This window comes from Nasonia vitripennis, chromosome 1 (assembly GCF_009193385.2).
Source record: "Nasonia vitripennis strain AsymCx chromosome 1, Nvit_psr_1.1, whole genome shotgun sequence".
NCBI classification, from domain to species: Eukaryota; Metazoa; Arthropoda; class Insecta; order Hymenoptera; family Pteromalidae; genus Nasonia; species Nasonia vitripennis.
The window spans coordinates 31,792,937-31,809,574 of NC_045757.1; the positions used below are offsets into that span (position 1 = coordinate 31,792,937).

Consider the following 16,638-nt stretch of genomic DNA (forward strand, 5'->3'; position numbering starts at 1 on the left):
TTGTAGTGTGTTCGACTACAACACCCATGATAATTATTTAGTCGTATAGCATGAGTTTGCATTCACATCAGTGTCGGAGTCGAAATCAAAAGTTTTTCTGTTAAGGTCGATTCAACTTTAAATATTTTTTCACAATCACAAAAGAAATGTACATGCAAAATATGAGCTTTTTTCATGTAAAAATACACTGGAAAGCAGAAATACAATGTGCTAGAGATGGTAGTTTCTGTGTAACTGTCTACAAGCAAAATTTGATATGCTAAATTAAAAAATTCATATGGGCCTCGATGTGAAAATATGAATGAAAACAGTTAAATCATCATCATGTCGGTTACATGTTTTCTAGGTAGCATAGTAAGTATCTGTGTAAAATTTCATTTGTATAGCTTTTTTATAATGCAAATAAATGGCATTGTAATAATAGACAAACCCACTGACTCTTATACTGAACAATGATGACGACATTGAGCATTATTAATATATTTATTTAAAAATAGTTTTGAGGGATTTAGTAACATGTTACATGCTTATAAAATATTAGCAGACGTTAGTGTGCCACCAACACTTATAATAGATTTTCTACCAGTGTTATTAGACAGAGATAGAATCGAGAGCGCGCGAAACGCGCCTTCTTTCCTAGTTTCATTATAAAAATGACTCGACTTCGATTTTTGCGTACATGCGGATCATAAAGTGGCCTTCGTAGCTCTCGATAAACAATGGCACTCGCGCACTAACAGGAAAGCGCTACAGCGTAAGTGTAAACCGGAAACGCAGCCGTCGACGCACTATCCACTCGGCCTTTTCTCCTTCTATCTATCTCTAAATTATAAGAGATGCGCCAGTTCAACGCTATAAAAACGCATAGGTGGAAAGGCGGGAATCGTTCGTTTGAGGTATTTCTAATCCAAAAAGCTAAAATAAAGTCAAGTATCGTCCCCCGAGTGTACAATCAAAGAGATAACCAGACACAGACGCGTCGACGACTGCGTTCTCTCTTAATCAGCTGCAGCTCGAAAAAAGAGCCGTCGCCGCGAGGTTGCTACATTCGACGGGAATATAAAAATAAAAGAGAAAAAAAGAAACAAACAGCAGCGAGTAACAAACGCTGCCAGAAAAAGAAACGGCGCTGAGAGAGATTCATTAAGGCTATCACCGGTGTAATTTAATGCATACACTTTGCCTCTATTTCCGCCGTTTCTCTTTATACACACACATACACACGTCCCCCCCTCCTTCTCCTCTTCCACCTCATCCCCCTCGTCGCCCACACACTTACACACATACTTATATACCTTTCGGTCCTTCCCTACCTAATATTCTCTCTTTCTCACTCTACTCACAGCTCGACAGCATCACACACATGTGTATGTATCTCCCGCTGGCTTTTTCAGGTCAGCGGAAGAAAAAAGACGCCCCTCGCACAGATGTGCCGTGAGACTCACGCTCTTTCTCTCTCTCGCATATGTGCACACCCCCTGCACTCACACACACACACACATACGCACACACGTTTGCGTACATTGATCGCGTACTTGCTCGCGTTGACACATATATGTATAATACGTGTTTGGCGGCGGAATTTTCGTCCGCTCCGAAAATAGACGTACGCAAACACACGGGGGACACAGGTGAATTACTCGCGATTTTAGGGAAATACAACGCGCGCTGCTGCTATTCGTTTGTTTGACTACACCTGTCCGCGGATGAATAAAGATAAACATTTCGTTTGGGCTGTATTGTATACGTACGGGTCATGACTCAGCGGGGAGTAACGGCCTGCACACGAGGCATATTTAATCGAACGAGTGCGGGTGTACGCGTAGTTTTAGCTCGGAAACGGAAACACACGATCGGTTACGGTGGAATATACTATACATGCGTCACGAAAAATCACAGACTCTGCAAAAAGAATGTCATCACATTCACACACACTCCTCTCTCAGGTGCATCTGCTCGACTCACGACCCCTCCCACACACGTCACGCACATACACGCACCCGTGTCGTCGTCCCCTTGACCTCCATCTCTCATCACACTCACATGTACACACTGTTCCCTCAACTGAAAATTCTTCTCTTCTCTCTCACTCACGATTACAACTCTTTGTCAGTCTCTGTCTTTATCATATATATTATATTATATCTACAATAAGCGTACAATCGCATCAGAGCAGCGCAACGAACGATTCTGTATACCAAATACCAACTCTGAATCGCACAGTGTGCAGAGCCAAAGCACCAAATAACAAGCTTTTTCTCGCGGCCTGCATTATATTACGTATACACGATAACGATACTGTGTGTATATAATACACGTGCGGGAGAGCGCGTGGCTGCGTGAGTGCGTTTATTTTATTCGAGCTGACATATACCTACATAGAGCTAAGCGAGAAAGTCGTTGCGCATCGCTGGGAAACGTCGATTTTTCTCCCATGTACTAGCTGTGAATACTACTGTTTCGGCGGCTTGTTAATTGAATGGAATTTCAATCCTATACACCGGATATATTCGGCCTGATTATGAGTTTATCTAAAGTTTATTACTGCTGCTTAACATACGTATACGCACTTGCTTCACTCGGGAAAAATCGACGAAACGAATAGTTCCCCCGTCCGACTACACGTCGACTCGTTCCACTGAGAAAGCCGAGCCAAGCTGGAGAACAATCCTCGTCGTCACTGCAAATCGCTGTAATTCAAATTATTATACCTATAAATCCAGAATTGCCTCTCGCATCGCCTCTTTTATCGTCGTCCCGCATAAAAGCTCGCCCGGAGAAAAGTCCTCCCAATGCAAAAAGTAATCGCCGCACGGATATCGGAAAGAATTATCCACGCGCGCTCTGCAAGCTCCTTATGAAGGAAATTTCGCAAAATTAATCGTTAAGATTCTCCTTTTCTCCCTCTCGAGCATTGTGTATACGGCCCACTTCGTCCTCCTCCGTCTTTTCTTCTCTTCGAGCTTTTAAGAAAGTTAAGCGTGGAGGGAGAAAAAAGCTCCGTGTATATAGTACAGAAGCGCTTTGCAGTGACTTCGATGCGCATTTGCCTGCAGCAGCCACTGACTTTTACAACTTTATTTTTTTCCTTAATTTTCTCGCTATAATGAGATTCGCTCGGTATAGACTCTCCCTTTTTAACTCGACGAAGTATCTTTCCGGCGTATCCGCACAGGTATACGTATATTATACAAGTGTACAACACGAGGAAAAGTTTCGCCAACGCGAAGTGGGTGCTTTTTGTTGTAATTATATAATTCGCTCGCTGGAGCTTTTTGAAAATCGCTGCACACGAGAGTCCGATTCTAAAAGATCCGCCATCCGTAAGTGAATTTATGAAGTGTAAATATTAAACGAGAACACACTTTCTCTCACCCTTTGAAGCTTCGCGCTCCTCAAGACTATACGTATATAATCCGCGAACTTCGTCTCTGTTAATAATTGAAAGGACAACACCGGGCGAACTTATACAGCCTCGTATAATCTGAAATAAGCCAAGTGGCCGCGGAGAAAATTAACTCGAATTTTACATAAAGTTCTCTTGATATATAGTATATCTCGACTTTAACAACGAAATCCGCAGAGCGCGAGTATAGGCCTTTTTCGAAGCTATTATCACGCGGCTGCGAATCCGCGAAAGTTTGCGTGAGAGCAAACGAGTCGAGAGAACAGCGTGTACAGGAGGAGGGAAAGACGTCGCGACGTAAGTCCTCCCTCTATGTGACTTATATATATCTACACACACACACACAGAGGGAAGAAGGGTGAAAAGTTACGCCCGAGTCATCAGCCGTCACCGAACTCGGACGCGAAAGCTGTCTCTCTTAGAGAAGCAAACTTATACTATACTGCGTGTGTTTGCGTCGCGTGTGTGACCATGTGCCAGAATAAGGGAAAGAGGACAGAGTTTCGCGAGACTTCGCGCGCGACTTGCGGGAAGGTGTGACGTTAGTTTGGTATTATTTGGGTGATGATTTTTGCGATGAAAAGTCGCGTGATTCGAAAACCGCGACGGAATTGGTCGACAAGTGGTAGCTGCAGGTTGAAGAGTATACGTATAGAAGGACAAAAAGCAGCGGTGCGCCGACTTTCTCCGACTCTAACCGGAAACAGCGGCGGGGCCGATTGCGGTCTCGGCGCTACAAAAACTGCGACTTAACGCCTTAATCGGAGAGCGCGCAGCTCTCTCTCTCTCTCTCTCTCTCTCTCTCTCTCTCTCTCTCTCTCTCTCTCTCTCTCTCTCTCTCTCTCTCTCTCTCTCTCTCTCTCTCTCTCTCTCTCTCTCTGGCTTTTTGGTGCGGTAAGAAGTTCGTTTGTCGCGAGCCGCCGCAAGTCGCGAATCTCAATTTGCGGTGCTGTCACTTGCGGCTTGTTCGGCCGCGGATAGTTTTGTCGTGAGGATGTGAGGGTGTTTAATCAGTTGGAATTACTTTTTATACTTCTCTGACGTGTACTATATTATAAAGCTACAATAAAATGCACCTGTCACGACGACTCACTCGGTAATTAGAGCCTAATTCATGAAATCCCGCGTTTAAAATCGCGTCACGCGAAGTGAGCAGCTCCGAACGCGTTCAATTATACAAAAAGATCGGTATCCGTATACCCATCGGGCGTTCGTTCATGATTAATAAATCAACGTCCGCGTGGACGTTTTTATTATTTTCCGACGCGAGCGAGTGCAGGCTAATCCATTCTCATTATTAATTATATTCATCACTCATATTCCGCACGTATATAGTTCGTCCGTTAAACTTTGCTTCGCGCACTGCATATACACACCGGACTCATATTTCGCGCGTGATCGTTTGACGTTCATTTAATCTAATAATAATAACCTTTCGTGCTGTACCAGAGCCGAAACGAATAAACGGTGAAAATAACGTTGTTTTTTTTTTCAAATCGATACATATACGTCGGGATACGGGGAAACACGAACAAATCACTCTGAAACTCGAAGCCGAAACCGAGTGCTATAGTGAGTAGAATATCCCCAGCCGATAAAAAAACTTTAGAGAGAGAGAGAGAGAGAGAGAGAGAGAGAGAGAGAGAGAGTTCCATTTCCACTTCTGCCAATCGTTCGCACATGTGAGCAAAACTAAGGCCTCCGATCAATCAATCAATCAATCAATCAATCTCTGTCCCTGAAATTCCTACCCACACACGTGTGTGCCCGATTTAAACCCCAACCGTAATTACCCTTCATCTTTCAGTTCCCTCTCTCTCTCTCTCGCTTCCGGCGAATCGGTGTACATTCGTATGAGCAAACGACCAGCGGGAACAACTGCATCGTGACGACGTCGTTATACCGGTCGCGAACCAATCGATCCGTAGAGAGGAGTAAGTCGTCCGAGACCGGAGCAACCGTTGTTTGTTGTGTCGTTGATTGTGTGATTGGAGTTCGGGTTTTCGAATTGGACTGGAATGAAATCAAGAGGTTCGACTGTGTATATACAGTGACGTATAACGTGTGTAAGCGAATTATACATAACGAACGAACTTCTTGCCGATCGAAGATGACGTGAAAACGTATATAATCTTGAAAGAGACCTTATACTTTGTTGCATAAAATACCTCATATACATCCTATACCTGCGCCTCTGAATATTTCATCTCCTCCACTCACGCAGTACAAAGTGCGAGGAGGTATATATTTATATAAGTACAAGCTCATATACTTCGATCTTCTATGTGTGCGCGAGCGTAGTTTAAGAATTTAGATCGTTTCTCAAGAAAGCTCTACTCTATACGAAAGCATAGTATATAAGTAATCTCTCTGCGTCCTTGTGGTCGAGATGAAACGAGAAACCTCGGCTTTTAAACGATTTCTCGTCATCTCCTGTACAAAGAAAACGAAGGATACGCCTATATATTCTCTAAAATACCAACGCGATCTCCGGCCAAAACGCGTACAATAGCGATCAATCTCGACCAGGAAGACGCAGCAGAAGCATCGAAATCGCGCGCCCGCGCAACGATGCAACAGATACAAAAAAAAAAAAAGAAAAAGGAGGAAAGAAACATCCTCGTCGTTATATAGCCAGAGAGGAAGGAAACATTATTTCGCCACTTGAGCCGTATACCTGTGTGCGCTGCGCTGGCGCGTCGATTGTTTCTGGCCCATCGCCAGCGTGCACCTAGCCCTATGCATACATGCACACACATGCACACTCGACATAGGACGTATGTGTGGGTGTAGGTGCCGATATACGTACGGCCGTACGTAGACGACGGGGCCTCCATACTACTATTATCTCTCTAATGTTTATCTGTATACTACTTATTGCCTATACGTAGTGACTTACTGCGTATTATGCCTAGTTTTTGAATCATCATTATTATTATTCTACAATGATGCATATGCCGCACGATGCCGGTCATAGAAAACAACTGGATTGTCACTGCGATGTTGTTTTATCTACTTACTGCGAGGCTGCTATATAATATACTATACTATCTGTGTTTCTACATTACGTCACGACAGTGTAACACACGTATGCGTTACTGCTGGGCAGAGTGACGCTGTGATTTCGAGGACAATTTATGTCAATTCGCGCGTCTAATTAACTGCGCCGCGCATGAATTTCAAATGTCAAGTCTGCTTTTCTCTCTTTCCGACCAGAGAATTACATTACAGAATACGAGATGTGCGCGAGAAATGGCAGCGTCACACTGTATCCTATGCTCGCGTGGCACGAGAGCCGATTAGGTCCGGCGTCACGTGACTCGCTCTCTTTCTCTATTATACTTTTTTTGCTCTACTACTACTACTTTTTCTTGTGCATACTTACGTAAAGCTCTCTTTTTTCTTTCTGGCTGTGATTCTCGCTCGAATTGGGTTGATCGATGCTACATACTCTGTATACTCTAACATCAGAGTCATCCGAGCTCGACGTTACGTCATCTATTTTTTTGGTTTGCCATACGTGCACATGCTGCGCGCGCCTTTGCTCATCGGCATTAAGCTCCTTTATTGGATTTTCGTGGCGACAAAATTTTCCATCCAGATCTGCGGAGGTACACGAAACTTCAATGACATCTATATACCAAACGCATGTATATCATCTATCTCTCAAAAAAAAACGAAAACGCTCTCTACTCGATATCCACTATATATAGTAGTGGTAGAGGGGAGAAAGACGGTATAATCAGCCGCTCGAGCAACGGGACGGTGGCAGCTGCATATACGTTTATAGACATGATCAGCCTCCGACATACAGCACCGAGCCTCGTGTCCGGGAACTCGATATAAGGCCGAGGGACGGCCCGAGCGAGCCCTGAGGAGAGCCCAGGCTGAGACATGCCGCCTGTATTACCGCGTAATTACTACATACTCGGCGAATTGTGTAATTTCAGACCGAAATCTGACGCATTGTGCATCTGGCCATCAGCGCATGCGTATCGTTTTCTCTTCTCTCTTCTTATCGTTTTTTTATTGCTCCCTTTGGTTGTATCTTATGTATAAACGTATAATGTACATATATTGCGTATATATTATATACAGTAGCTGTAAAAAGTAGGTTTCATACTCGATTTTGACTCTGGGATGGACGAGAGAAACATATAACGTAAGCAACGAGAAAGAGAGAGAGAGAGAGAGAGAGAGAGACAAGTACAAACCTTTTCGGATTCTCCGATCTGCTCGATACTGCATCAGCGCGAGTATAAATTACCGCGAATTAGCAAAACACTCGGTAACAACTCGAAACATTGCGCCCTAATCGTCGCATCGCTCCCATTCGCGAAATAATAAAAAAGACCGCAGTGCACTATCGAGCGAGTTGCATGAGAAGGAGTACGAGCTCCTTAAACAACGACGACTGGTATGTACGACAAGGCAAAAAACGGGCAAGTAGTCGTACTGCTGAGAAAGCAAACGAGAAAAAGTAAAACACACTCTCTCTCTCTCTCTCTCTCTCTCTCTTTCACTCGTACTTTTTACCCTCCTAATTACGTACGTATATGCTATGTACATGTAGAAGAGCTGCGCCCATGGAATTAGTGCAGTACAGTAGCGAAGTTGCTATGCGTATATATAACAGAAGCAAAATAGTAGTCGTACAATGTACGAGCATGCAAAATTACAGTAGTATGTATTACGGGAGTATAATATTATCAACGCATGCGCTGTGAGGAAAAATTCGCTGATAAATATTACACATCGACGATAGGCAAATATTTATCGACGAGAGAAATCCCTTCAGCGCAGGCTGTATGTGCATCGAAATGCAGGGCGAGCGAAACTCGGTCGAAGATGGAAATACAGCACAAGCACACAGCTGTATACAGAGAAGAGAGAGAGAGGAGAGTCCAAGGCTCATTAAAAGGCACCTGGCCGACTGCAATTACGCGATTCGGTCGCCCTGGCGATGCGAGAGCTCCGATAAGCTTGACCCGAGAGAACGACCGCCGGTTTCTCTCTCTCTCTCTCTCTCTCTCTCTCTCTCTCTCTATACGTGTGTGTTTGCGTGTGTATGTATACGTGTACACATAGCCGCGCGCGCGAGCTTTTCCGAGAGGCATCGTTGTGTGTTTTACCCGTGCTATTGTTGCAAGAAGCTTTTTTTTCGACAGATCCGTTAATGCTTTACGACTCGAGGGGTTAACGACCTGAAAAATCGACGCTATTTTACGCTCATGAATATAAACTCGAACCGCGACTCCGATGCCTCTCGCAGCTTCTGTCCGACGAAGATGATAACTATATGTACATATAGATGTATTTATGTGTGTATAATACAGCACTGTAGATTTTCTGCACGCACGCTTGCACCACACGATTTTTTCTCTCTGTATAATATGTGTCTTAATCTCTGTGTCTTGTATGTTTTTTTATCTCTAAGTGTCTTTCCCGCAATCTCCGAAGTTTTCCTCTCTCTTTCCGCCATAGTCCTCTTTCTCTCTCTCTCTCTCTCTCTCTCTCTCTCTCTCTCTCTCTCTCTCTCTCTCTCTCTCTCTCTCTCTCTCTCTCCTCGACGTCGCCGTCGAACTGATCCCAAGCATGTGTATATATCCGCTGTGTATACCGAAGAACAAAAAAAAAAAGAAAACTTTCCGATTCCCCAGTACACATACACCAGAACTACTTTCCGAGTTTCGCCGTGAAAAGGCAAACTCGGGAAGAGTCGAGGGAAATTCTGAATATCATTCTGTTTACTCTCGATCGGTGTATGAACGTTTTGGAGATATAAAGTACATCGATGTGTATATACATATACCGTAGCGAAATGTGCTTTTTGCAGTGTGTTTACATATACACAATCACATAAAGCAAATTTCGTCCAGCCTCATATAGAAACTATATATATGTGTGTATATATATATATATATATATATATATATATATATATATATATATATATATATATATATACCACGTACGGCAAAAGGCCCGGCACTTCTATACATAGATATAACCCTTCGAGAGAGTCCGATCGGAATACCGCATTGTACAGAGAACAGATCCATAGGAATGAGTCTCCAACGCGAGTATCCGCGCGATGCCGACAATGTGTGCCGGGCCCTTTGCCTATACATATGTATACCCCACCCCTTTTCCGAAGGAATGCGATGCGGCGTGACCCATTGTACTTAACCCGACGAGCTCCAACTCTATTATACATACATATATATATATATATATATATATATATATATATATATATATATATATATATATATATATATATATATATATATATATATATATATATATATATATATTACATGCGTATACATAACGAGGGTGCGAAGGAATGTTGCGCCCTTATATACTCGAAAGGCCGGCGTGTCGTATAAGATTCGCCGATTACGTCGTGGTCCTTGAAAGTTGGCGAACGTACGCGATATTCCAAGACGTTCTCGATTCGAGAGAGGATGTGTTCAAGGTCGGCGCACGTTTTTTTTCTCTACTCCTCTCGTATATAGCTCGCGTGCGAGTAATTAATTTAGCTACTATATGATATTATATATAAGAGGGGGAGATTATCGTAATGCGGTCTTTAGAATGTAAACACGCGATGGACTGGTTCGATACGGTTCGAGAGTGTGAAAAAAAGGTAATTCGCGTCCATTATAAAAGAAAAAAAAATTAACTCGTCCTTCGACTCACCGGTCGCGAATTTCCAAAGACCGAACTCGCCGCCAGGGCCGCTGATACAGACACATACACTGCGGTACATCAGCGGCATATCAGCGGGGTCAAGGTCAGGCGCGCGTATACGGTTTGTCGGGGGCCGCGAGCGAGGAATTTTTGAGAATCGATCTACTCCCGCCGACTGTATAACCGGGTTATATGTGTGTACGAGGTGAACGTCGATTTACGGGCTAATTTACCCCCCGAGGCCTGTGAGGGGGAGGGGGGATGATTAGTTAATCGTCGTGGTTAACTCGCGGCGACTTTTCCTATGCTCGCGCGCGCGCGGCCTTGATCTCTCGATGACGATTATGTAAAGGAGGAGAGCGTCCTTAATTAAAACTTTGTCGCGAACGGCCTTTCGAGGCTCTACTGGCGCGCGGTTCCTTCGCACCCGAGCTTTTAATTGACGTTGTAGATACTTATACGTAAGGCCTCTTATTTATTTTTCTCTTTCACTATATTATCTCTCTATCTCTGTCTCCTGTATACGAAGGACCTCGCCTCTTGTACAAAGTTTCTCTCTCTCTCTCTCTCTCTCTCTCTTTTCTGCTCTCCACGAAGCCCCTCTTTCCGCGGAAGCAAAGAGAAAAAGCCTTTAATCAGTCCACTTAATCTCGAGTAGTCGTCGTGGCCGATTCTTGCGTTTTTTTCTCTTTCGCTCTCCTCGCCTCCTCTACTGATTCGACCATAGCGCGGTACGTATAGCTGCACTGTATACACGGCTGCGATTACAAACCGCTCCGACTTCCGCTGCACGCGACGTTGATGTTTTCTTTTTCTTCTGCTCCTCGTCGGGAGGAATTCGTATGTACTTAACGTTATGGTCGAATCGGAAGTGTCCTTCGTTCTTTTCCATCTCTGTCTATTTCTCTTTGTCTATATCTATTATACAATTTATATTATAAAAAAAAGTAAATCTGTATCATTATTGTAATTTATAAGTATATCTCTTAGCGAAGCGAGTGTCTCTCAATGGGCTGTCGAAGCGAATGTAATGTTAGAGCAGCGAATTTTCTTTTTGTTTTCTGTGTTCTTGTGATCTCCTCCTACTCTCCTTCCGAATGCATCTCTGCGTGCGTGTGCGGCCCCCCACACACACAAGTTGGATACACAATGCGCGATATTCGGTACAAATGGAATTCCGGCCTACAGTCGGTCGGCATCTCGAGCGAGGTGGAACTGCCGCAGTTTCGCGTGCTCGGGCACAGGCAGCGACAGACAACCATACACCTCTCTACAGGTAGATATTTATAAACTCTCTCTTCTCTCTCTCTCTCTCTCTCTCTCTCTCTCTCTTCTCTACTTCACTGTTTATATCTATCGCTGCTCACACTATCTCTCTCTCTCTCTCTCTCTCTCGTTTCGTCATTCGCATATATTTCTCTCTCTCTCTCTCTCTCTCTCTCTCTGATGCCAGTGCAGCTCTTTCTTTCTCGGGCTGTGCGGACATGCGTATAATATAGTGTCGTTTCGTTCGAGAGTATTTACGATTCGTGCACACACGCATGTAACGACACGCAGACAGACCCGTATAGCGCGCTGTGTACGCTGTATACTGTCTACGTACGCAGAGCGTGATGGATGGCGATGTCCGCCCAGAGCCTGACTTTTACTACTGGCCGTGAACATCGCCAGTCCAAGGCTTCGCGATTTCTCTCTCTATCTCTCTATATCTACGCTATACTCTGTACTCACCACTCACACACGTTCGCCGACGTCTCTCCCTTCATTTCAAGTGTCTTCGGCTCACCTCTACTGTGAATTGCGCCACACTCACACGGAACACTATCCGTTCTCACTGAATGATTATGTGTATGAATATACACACACACTCTAACACAATCTCGGCACTATACCTGTGTATGGACACACATAGTCACGCTGCATACGATATCGATTATCGATTCCGGCGTCTCTTTGTTTTTTTCTCCTCTCTGCAAGCTCGATACGAGACTCCGATGTACTAGCGAGCCCGCTGCCGAGCTCTCCTGCGTTTCCTTTTCTTTCTCTCTTTTACGAATACTCGACGATGACGACTGCGTATACAGACTTTGAGACGGGTTAACGTACTGCGTGGTGGAATTTATCTTTTGGTGTAAATATCTTATCAACGATTGTTAAGCCTTGTTCTCGGCTTGCAATTGCTGAAAAGATACTATTAATTCCAATCAAGAAAGCTCCACGGCTCTTTTTGCCGGCTTCTCGAAGAAGATCTTGATGGATTCTAGCTACGCGAGAAAATGCTTTTCAATTCGATCGTACAGTATACATGGAAACTTCTTTGTTTCGTCCGTATGCTCGTTTTTATCTGGCAGTTCGTTAATTTTTCAACCCACGGTTCAGCACGCGCGACGCGATGAGTTTTTGATTAACGTCCGATTGTTGGAAATTTTAATTTCATTCGGACCGACAATTCAACGTATGCAACGGGAGAAATCAGTGGAAATATTAATTAATCTGTCACTCGCAGAGATGGATGAACACGTCGGCGCTTTGTAAAGAATGCGTTGTTATTTTTTCGGTTGTTTCAACGACTTCATTACATTATCGATGCGTCGTATGTAACTTTGTAACATTCGACGGCTAACCCGATCCACAACGTAAATCAAGTCTCTCAACGTTGTTCCCCCTTGAAACCGGGACGAGCGCTTAATGTCCCGATGGCGGCGTTAACATCGTTGTAGAAGTCTCATTACCGCATGGCATTAAGACGTCTCTCGAATGTAAATTTTTCTTATCTCCCTCTCTCTCTCTCTCTCACTCTCTCTCTTTCGACTGTACTTAACTCTGACGCTAACACACACACACACACACCAAGGCAGAGACGCTAATGGCCCTTTCTTGTATACACTTCTCTCTACTTCATCACACGCTATGGAAAAAAGGACGCAAGGAGTAACTACTATACACTTCTCCTCGTCCATACGCGACATTAAGCTCTTTTTTTCTCCAGTTTAGTTTTCATTCCGTCTCTTTCTTTCTCGCACGAAAGTCCATCGAACCGGAAGAGAGCGAGCCGCTTGTGTTTTATATAGAGAAAAGCAGACCTTTATAAAATACATATACTGCGCAGCAAGCAGCGGCGCAGCAGCATCGCATAAAGAGAGAAAGCAACTGAAATGTGTGCACACTCGAACAAAAAAAGAAAGAAAGAGAAGCTCCGCCGCACAGTCGCGTGTGCGATTGAGAGATTCGCACGAAATTTTCGATAAAAGAGCGAGAGGTATATAGCCGCGCGTATTCGAATGAACAGCATTGTGTCGATCGTACACGAATAAACGAGAGATATAAAGAATAGCGAAAATGCAAAATGATGATGATAAGTAATAATAATGATGTCTAAAGTCGAGGTAAGGTAAGTGAGAGTTGAGGCCCCCCCGTCTCGTGCAAAAGTATAGAAAGTTGAAAAAAAAGCGCGCGTTGATGAGAAAAGCGAAAAAAGAGCCGATGAAGGTACGTATACCAAACCGCAAGCGGGGGTCTCTTTTTCGTTTTCCAGTCGGCTACACCATGAGGGACATCCGCTACAAGTGGAACGAGGGCCTGGCCAGTGTCGGCGTCAGCAACGACGTCAGTCTGCCGCAGTTCAAGGTCCTCGGCCATCGGCAGCGCGCCATGGAGATTAGTCTCACCACCGGTAACGTATCCGTCCCCCCTACTCCGTTGTTAAACAAAAAAATTTAACGAAAAAAAACGAATATCTGATACACTCTCTCTTTACCTTGTCGAGAGACACGACTTTTTCTCTCTTCTTCGGGTCGAGCTTTTTTTCTGATAAAGGGGGGGGGGGTATCGTTGCCCCGAGTCTTTGCAGCGACTTTCGAATCTGCTACTTTTTCGCTTTTTTAACGGGGCTGTATCGCGGTAATGAAATTAGGGACGACGACGATGAAGCGGTTAATTTTAGTGGCACCCGACATGCAACGGAATTGCGTAGCGCGCAAGGACGGGAATAATTGTCGGCAGCGCGCGCGCGCGTTTATCAAGATTCAAAACGAGTTGGACTTAAGAACTCTCTACTTCTCTCTGTGTTATTATCATTAATAGACTTGCTCCACTTTCTCTCGGTCTAATGCGCACGGAATGGAAAATCGCGCGAATTTAGCCTCCGTTACTTTGCGAACCAATATGAGGAAAACGTCCTAGGGAGACCGTCGAAAAGAGTATGGTAAGAACGGCTGGGAGTAAAGAATATTTACGTATGCGCACGAGGGCGAATTTTCGGAGCTCGCGAAAAGATTGGATCGGCGGGGGTATTACAGACGTGCGACGAGTACAAACGGCTCTACGTGCGTGTACACGTTGCAGTTGAGATGAAGGAGAGCAAGGCTCTGATTTATTTTCGCCTGTGCCATGTGACCCCGCGTTTACCTTATTTTAGATCCAAGAGGCGTTTCCGCGTTCTCTTTCTTTTCAAACGTTTTTTCGTTGAGCATAGACTCTGATGAAGTCTGCTGTAATTTTGCGTTATTTTTCGTTCATACTATGAGCTATCACACTATAGGTGTCACCGCAGGCTCTCCAATTTTGGAAATCCAGGTCGACGCTCGCGGGTTCGAAATTGCAGCCTGTGCTCTAAGTATAACGACGTCAAAGTGCGGTTGTTTGACCGGTTGTATACATCCCCCAGAATCGGCCTCTACACAGGCTTTACGACCTCGTAGGCATGATCGCTGCATTTCCGAGATAAAAACCGTACGCATTTTCGAAAATCCCGATGTATTCCACGCGCGCATCGCACTCCAGCCCTTCGATTAAATAAATTCAGCTAACCAAAAGCCAATGCACCAAATTCACACCTATACGTAATATCCAAGCCTCTCCCAACTCGATTTCACCCCAGCCTCGACTGATCGCGCAGCTCGATATATTCCCGTATTTGTAAATGCAAACGCTTGCATAATAGAGAAAGCTCACGCGTGTGCAGAGACGTTCCCTCTCTCCCTCGGCTCAGTCTCACTCCTTTGCTACCGGCGTCTATTGACAGTGTATGTGTGTGTATATATATATATATATATATATATATATATATATATATATATATATATATATATAGTGCGAGCCGCGCCGCCTATCATTAGTTGCCCGTGCTGGTATTCAATAGGATCGTGTCGTCGACTCGCACAATGTGACCTGCTCCCACGTATATATAGAAGAGCGAATGGCGCCGGAGCAGAGCTTTCTTATGCGCGCGGATGTAAATGAACTTCTGTAACGAGCAGTCTTCCCTCTCTCTCTTTCGCGCGCGCGATGCTGACGGTAAGATGAAAGGGTTGCGAGTATTTTTAGAACGGCTTGGTTAAGGTGCGGGTCTATAGGTGCGTTGATTTTGAAGTTTGAAGCGAAGAGTTGAGATAGTTCTTTTCATTTAGGATTCGGGCATCGCGTGAATGGGGATAAATTTTCCCGGTAACTTCGGTTCTATGGATATCGCAAAGTGCGATTCATCCAAGTTTTCTTACCAAGACCTTTCGCTATTTACGGACTTCGTAAAAGCTATCACGTGAAAATAGCAGAATCCGCAAGAACGCAACGTCTTGCACAAAAATCACTATCCAAGTCCAAAAGCAAATTACGCGCGATAAATTAATACCCAAGCGAAATATATATTGATTCGTACAAAGCGCGCTCGTAAAACGCTGCAATATTATTTTACTGCCGGCCGGTAGCCGCGGTATGCACTTCACCTTATACGAATCTCAACGAATCCGGGTAAACATCAATATAAAGAATAGCGCCGGTATAAAATCTCATTTTCCAAATGCACGCCGTATATACCTATATACACACGTGTTTATACTTTCCAATCGGCTAAGATTCTCGAAAATCTTTCGAGTTCACGTATATATACACACATACAGCCGCGTTAAGAGCTGCGATCAATTTAAGAACAATGGTTCAAGCTCAGGCAGTTACAGCTTGAGTGGCCCAAGCATCAGACCCAACAAGACCGTTTCAGAATGTAAGAGACGCAACTCTATGCATGTACTCTGAACGCGCTGATAGCCACCTATCGTCGCTGCCCAGAGACTCGGAGAGACAATGTAGTCCAGTCCAAAACTGCTTTGTTCTGATGAATCACGGTAAATTTGATTTTGAAAGGTCAAGATTCTCGCGAATATGTTTATCAATTTGAGAGATCGAGAGCGAACATACGATTTTTCCATTTTGCGATAAATTTACTACATTTTTAAATCCGAATCCAAACAATTAGAAACATTAGCAAAGTCCTTATCCATGGTTAAACGGGATCTCTACTCGTCCGAGTAACACTACGTTCGAATCTCGATTTAAAAGAGAAACTCCACGCAGAAAAGAGAGAAAAATACACAGACGCCGTCGTCCTCTTGTTCTGCATCTCTCGGAGCGCGATTTCCGCGCGATTTTCCAAAGTGCGAGGACTCGACAAAGAGAGCCGTCGCCGCCACCGGTTCGATCTATCGGAGAGATGTTGGAGGAAGATAGAACGCTTGCCAGTGTATACTAGAAAAGTTTCCGGA

At 44.3% G+C, this 16,638-nt stretch overlaps 1 protein-coding gene across 24 annotated transcripts in view; it reads left to right on the forward strand.

The window, feature by feature from the left end:
- Window positions 1-16,638, forward strand: part of LOC100116668 (GABA-gated chloride channel Rdl) — a 154,120-nt gene that overhangs the window by 110,932 nt on the left and 26,550 nt on the right. For 9 of the 24 annotated variants that reach the window (XM_016990290.3, XM_016990292.3, XM_016990291.3 and 6 more), the window contains exons 7-8: window positions 11,241-11,378; window positions 13,638-13,775. In XM_016990290.3, coding sequence (XP_016845779.2) covers window positions 11,241-11,378; window positions 13,638-13,775 — 276 coding nt within the window. The remainder of the gene's footprint in view (window positions 1-11,240; window positions 11,379-13,637; window positions 13,776-16,638) is intronic. The other 15 variants (XM_016990294.3, XM_016990295.3, XM_016990297.3 and 12 more) reach the window with 2 other exon arrangements.